At 43.4% G+C, this 6,588-nt stretch overlaps 1 protein-coding gene across 1 annotated transcript; it reads right to left on the bottom strand.

Moving 5' to 3' along the window:
- Window positions 1-1,379: 1,379 nt before the first annotated feature.
- Window positions 1,380-1,838, bottom strand: LOC131158642 (uncharacterized). Its single transcript, XM_058113510.1, has one exon. It carries the CDS (start codon window positions 1,836-1,838, stop codon window positions 1,380-1,382), a length of 459 nt encoding a protein of 152 aa, XP_057969493.1.
- Window positions 1,839-6,588: the final 4,750 nt, after the last annotated feature.

Here is a 6,588-nt window from a genome sequence, read left to right as displayed (position 1 = left end):
TGATTTTCATGGTCTTTATTTGTTCTATTTTAAAGTTTGGGAAAAATATTAAAAAATCACAAAAAATCAAAAAAAATGTTTTCACACTTAGAAAAATCACAAAAAATATTTTTAAGCTTTTATGGTAAAACTTCCCATAAGGTATTGCGGACATCCTTTTTTCCTCAATCAAGTTCAACTGATCATACCGAGATTGTATCCATTTTGCTTCGGTCAACTTTGCTTCCTTCAGGGCCCGTAGGGACGGGATTTCAACCACTGTCGGGACCACAGCCTCTGTCCCGTACACTAGTGAGAAAGGGGTGGCACCTGTGGAAGTTCAAACTGTGGTTTTGTATGCCATTAGGGCAAAAGGGAGCTTGTCATGCCAATCTTTGTAGGTTTCCGTCATCTTTTCCAAGATACTCTTGATGTTCTTGTTGGTTGCTTCCACTGCCCCATTCATCTGTGGTTTGTAAGGAACCGAATTATGGTGCCTAACCTTGAACTGATTACACAACTTTGTCATCACTTTGTTATTCAGGTTCTTGGCATTATCCGAGATTATCCTTTCAGGAACTCCATACCGGAAAATTAACACCCTCTTTATGAAGCGACTGACCACGTTTTGTGTGACACTAGAGTATGAGGCTGCCTCTACCCATTTTGTGAAATAATCAATTGCCAAAAAGATGAAACGGTGCCCATTGCTGGCTTTCGGACTAATCGGCCCAATCACATCCATGCCCCAGGCTGAGAAGGGCCAAGGTGCGGATATGGCGTGGAGCGAGGCTGGTGGAAGTTGAATAAGGTCTTCGTAAATTTGGCATTTATGGCACTTCCGCGCATATTCAATGCAATCCTTTTCCATAGTCATCCGGTAATATCCACTCCTGAGGATTTTCCACGCCAATGAGTGCCCCCTAGCATGAGTACCACAGACTCCCTCGTGGACCTCATGCATGATATGTCATGCTTCTCGCGCTTCTACACAACGTAGAACGGTCATATCGTGGTTCCTTTTGTAGAATACCTCACCATCCAAGAAGAATCCCATAGCCAACCTCCTGATCATATTTCGATCATTGCTGGTTGCTCCTTCAGGGTACTCATTTTGCTAGATGTATGTCCGAATGTCATGGAACCAAGGTTGTCCGTCAACTTCTTCTACCACTAGACAGTGAGCGGGCTCCGACTGTATTTTGATTTGAATTGGATCAATCTCCAATCGAGGTTCTACTTTGATTAAGGCCGCTAGGGTTGCCAGGGCGTCAGGAATTAAATTGTTTTCCCTTGGTAGGTGTGAGAAACTGATGCTATCGAATCCTTTGATCATCTCTTGAATGTACTCTTGATATGGCATTAATTTAGAATCCCAAGGTTTCCCATTCTCCTATCACTTAATGAACAACCAAGACTGAGTCTCCCTTCACGACTAAATCTTTGATATCTCGATCCATGGCGGACTGTAAACCCAATATACACGCTTTATATTCTGCTATGTTATTGGTGCATGGAAAAGTCAGCTTGGCTACGACTGGATAATGCCTCCTCTCTGGTGATATGAGTACGACTCCTATTCCATGTCCCCACACATTGACCGCCCCATCAAATAACATCATCCATCCTTCAGAATCTTCTTCTTCTTGGCTTATCGAATCGATATCCTTATTTGGGAAGTCAAACTCCATAGGCTGGTAATCTTCCACGGCTCTATCTGCCAGATACTCTGCAATGACGCTTCCTTTAATAGCGTTCTGGGTCACATAGGTGATATCATATTCAGTCAACAGCATCTGCCACCGTGCAACCCGTCCTGTTACCACGGGCTTTTCGAATACAAACTTGATCAGGTCCATTTTGGAAATTAACCAGGTTGTGTAATACAATGTGTATTGTCTCAGCCTACTGACTACCCAAACCAGAGCACAACATGTTTTTTCCAAGTCTAAGCACTTAAATTCATATTCTGTGAACTTTTTGCTAAGGTATTAAATGGCCCTTTCTTCTCTTCCTGACTCATCGTGCTGGCCCAATACACAACCCATGGAATTTTTCGATACTTCCAAGTACAAAATCAGCGGCCTTCTCGGCACCGGGGGTACTAGCACCGGGGGGTTCAGGAGGTATTCCTTTATCTTATCAAAAGCTTCTTGGCATTCCTCATTCCACCTCTCCAGGTTATTTTTCCATAACAACTTAAAGATGGGTTCACATTTAGCAGTTAGTTGGGATATGAATCGAGCTATATAATTGAGTCTACCCAAGAAACTCCGCACCTCCTTTTCAGTCTTGGGACTAGGCATTTCCTGAATGGCTCTAATTTTATCAAGGTCGACTTCAATTCCTTTCTCGCTAACAATAAACCCTAACAATTTTCTAGAAATAGCGCCAAAGGTGCACTTTTTCGGGTTCAGTTTTAATTGGCATTTCCGGAGCCTTTTGAATAACCTCTCCAAGTTCATCACGTGGTCACCGTCATTCAGTGACTTGACGATCATATCATCCACATACACCTCAATTTCTTTGTGCATTAAGTCATGGAATAGAGTCACCATATCTCTTTGGTAGGTAGCCCCATTCTTTAGACCAAATGGCATGACCTTATAACAAAAAGTCCCCCATAATGTGATAAAAGTGGTTTTTTCCTTATCCTCTGGGGCCATCTTGATTTGATTATACCCTAAAAAACCATCCATGAATGAAAATAAAGCATGCCCCGCGGTGTTGTCTACCAACACATCAATTTGCGGGAGCGGGAAATTGTCTTTGGGGCTAGCTTTATTTAGGTCCCGGTAGTCCACGCAAACTCATACTTTGCCATTCTTTTTCATTATTAGAACGATGTTGGCCATCCATTCAGGATATTGGGCTACCTCTAGAAACCCAGCCTCAAATTGTTTTTGCACCTCTGCTTTTATCTTAAGCAACATCTCCGGCTGCATTCTCCTTATTCTTTTCTTGACCGGCTTCAAACTTGGGTAGAGGGGAATCTTGTGGGTTACCAAATCCGTGTCTAGACGGGGCATGTCCTGATATAACCATGCGAACACATCCTGATAATCTTTTAAAAGTTTAGTTATTTTGCTCATTTCCTCACCCCTCAGTAGTGCTCCAATCTTTACTTGTTTAGGCTCCTCCTTAGTTCCCAGGTTAATTATAGTGGGGGGGTCGCTATTGGTCAGTGTTAAATTTTCATCTGACTTCAACATTCTTTCCATTTTAGGGGATAATTTCACCTGCCCTTCTTCAATTTCGGTTTCATGAATTATATTTTCAAAATTAATGTCAATTTCTTTATCAAGGGTACTGGTGTCATTATCCCTCCTATTCCTACATGAAGTCATAGCAAACAAATTTTGACAGCTGAAGCAAGGATGCAAACAAATGTCAAGAAGTGCATAATTTTTTATTAACTGAGAAGAAACTTCCCATGACTATAATTTAAAATGAAAAATCAGAAATAAAAGAAATCATTACATGAAGAAAATGGGACAATCAAAAGAACTCCAATTGTGTAGTTCCTCTTCTAGTTGAAGATGGTAGACCCATTTGTCCGAGGTGGCTGATGAAACCTCTGAATCTAGAAAAAATATGCTTGGATGTCTCATTTCATACTCAAGATCATCCTAACTACTTTTTATGAATGCCTGATTGATATAAGGGATGCCTGATCTCCACCGAACGTTGGTCGCACCAGTAAGTCTTTCTCTTCTCCGAGCTTCTTTTTCCGCTTTCTTCTTTTTCATGTCTGCAAACGTAGGCCTATATCCCAGAACGTATCTATCTCTCATTTTTGGAATCACCGGTGGCTTCGAAATCCCCTATAAACATCCTCCCAGCCCTTGACCCGGATGATGCCCGTGTCTGATCAGTTCTGTTGCAATCATGCAAGCCGTTAAGGAAACTCGTGGTTGTGGGATTGGGAACCCTTCGACCATAGTTGCTACATTGATTATTTCAAAGGCTCGAAATGAATCCTCTAGGGCTTCTTCAGCGGCTTCCACATAAGGGGTGGAAATAGGTTTGGTTACCATCAAGTCTATTTCTCCGTATACGCAAACCAATTTCCTATCCACTACAAATTTGACCTGTTGGTACAAAGAAGATGGAACTGCCCCGGTGTTATGTTTCCATGGCCTCCCCAATAAGCAGCTATTAAATGGGGTTATGGCCATGACTTGGAATGTAATTTCGAAGGTGACCGGTCCAATTTGCAAAGGAATTTCAATAGATCCCACCAATTCCTTGCGGGTGCCGTCGAAAGCCCGCACAGTTAGATTGTTTTGCCTTATATAGGATGGGTCAACAGGCAGTTTTTGTAGGGTCATCATAGGCACGACATTCAAAGATGACCCATTATCAATTAACACTCGTGCAATCATGTGATCTCGGCATTTAGCAGAAACGTGCAACGCCTGATTATGCCCCTGTCCTTCCACGGGGATCTCCTCATCAGCGAATGTAATGTGATTGGTAGTCATAAGACCACCAATCACATGGTTAAAATTATCGATGCTGATGTCTTGGGGAATATAGGCCTAATTAAGGGCCTTTAATAGAGCTTCCCGATGGGCTTCCGAGCTCAACAACAACGACAAAGATAGAGATATAGGCTGGCATCTTCTTCAGTTGGTCAATGATGTTGTATTCACTATGTTTAATTATTTTTAAGAATTCCTCGGCTTCCTGGGATTGAACTAGCTTCTTCAGGTTCCTGTTCTATTCTTGGCTAGGCTGCACTTTCTCCAAAATTCGCAGTATATAAACCCTTCCACTTCTGGTTATCCCTCTTACTTCAGCAACATTGCTAGTTTCTCCTTCGATGCTTACTTCACAATTGTACCTCCATCGTACTGCCCGGTCACTGTGGTATGCGAAAGGGCCAGGAGCCACGATCACTACCCAAACTGGGGCCTCTGGGACTTCTAGGGTTTTTCCCATGATGGGAATAAATGGTTTGTTGGTGAATTGGGGATGGTCAAATTCCCCTATAACTGAAACTTCATTTGTTTTCTGAATGCGACTAACTTCCACTCGTTTGTTGTCGATCAAGTTACTTAGAAAAATTTGGAAAGTCCCACATTGTTGTACTGATCCTTTGATAGTATTTTGGCATGCGCATGGGGCGCCTTCAGGGCAAATAGCCTTTAGTCCTGCAGGTCCTGCCAATGTCAGTTCATCATACACCCAATTTAGCGTCATTTGTTCCCATCTTCTTTCTGATTTTTTTTTTTTGGCTTCTTCTTCAATCATTCCAACATTGTCCCTTCCATGGTCAGGCAAGGGATTTTCTTGAATACCAACTAGTTTCCCATTGAATAACAACCAACTAGCATCCCTCAGATCTTGCACCTTATGTTTGAAGGCCCAGCACTGGTCAATAAGGTGCCCTGAAGAATTGGCATGGTACGCGCATCGGACCTCAGGATTATACCAATGCGGGGGAGGATTGTTGAGAGGAATCCCGGGGATGGTAGATATCATCCTTTGTTCTAGAAGCGGAGGGAACAATTTTGCGTACGGAATAGGAATCGGATCCACTCTCTAAAAACCGTTGGGTGTATTTCCCATGTGTGTTTGTTGGCTCGGGCGGGCTGGTATGTTTGGCTGGGGTGGCACAAGCGTGGGGGCCACAAACTGGGGCCTGGTGCTTACATATACTGGTTGACTCACTGCAGGTTCAACTGCAGAGTTTTGATTGGACCATGGGCTACGACCTTTTGTATTTCTTCTGTTAGATGGTCCCTGAACCATCTGAGTCTCTTCATCTTTCTTTTTTCCGATCCACTTTCTACTTGGACCACTTTCCATGCTACTTTCTTTGACACGGTCTGCTTTAATGTCAGCCTCGATCCTCCCCCATGCAATTACTATGTCCATAAAGTCGTGGGGAGTTGCCCCCTTCAAATGCCCTCGTTAGGGTTCTTTCAAAGTGTTAACAAAAAGGGAAATTGCTTCTTGGTCACCCACCGGGGGGTCGACTTGGACTTCTAGGTCTCGCCATCTATAGGCGTATCCTCGGAATGTCTCAACATGCTTCTTCTCCATTTCAAGAATGGCCATCTGGTTTGGGGTCATTTCCATCACATGCCGATACTGAACTACAAAGGCAATAGCTAGGTCTCCCCACGTACTGACCTGTGCTTTGTCTTGGTGGATATACCACCTGGCTACTGTCCCCGTCAAACTACTCTAGAAACAGTGTATCATCAACTTTTCATCATTGGAGAATGACGCCATCGCTTGGCAGTACAACCGTAGGTGGGTTTAAGGGCATTGAGTTTCATCGAACTTCTCGAATTCAGGCACCTTAAACTTTGGTGGGAGCACCATCTTGGACACTAAGCATAGATCCGCAGGGTTGAGAGAATTTGACGTGCGGGTCCTTTCGATGGCTTTCAATCACTCTTCAAGCTTGTCACAATGCTATTCAATTGTGGTCTTTTCTGTTCCTATAACTGCCGTCATTGTCAGGGGCATCCCATTTCCCGAAATGGGTGCTGCCGGGATGAAGGTGGTTGCACTCGGAGGTGGTCTCTCTAAAATAATCGATGGCAGTCCAGATGACTGCCCATGGATTGGTGTGAAACCTGGAGGGTTGATAGG

The sequence above is a fragment of the Malania oleifera genome, chromosome 6 (genome assembly GCF_029873635.1).
Source record: "Malania oleifera isolate guangnan ecotype guangnan chromosome 6, ASM2987363v1, whole genome shotgun sequence".
NCBI classification, from domain to species: Eukaryota; Viridiplantae; Streptophyta; class Magnoliopsida; order Santalales; family Ximeniaceae; genus Malania; species Malania oleifera.
Note: the sequence above shows the minus strand (reverse complement) of the source record. Positions and strands in the feature narration are given on the sequence as shown.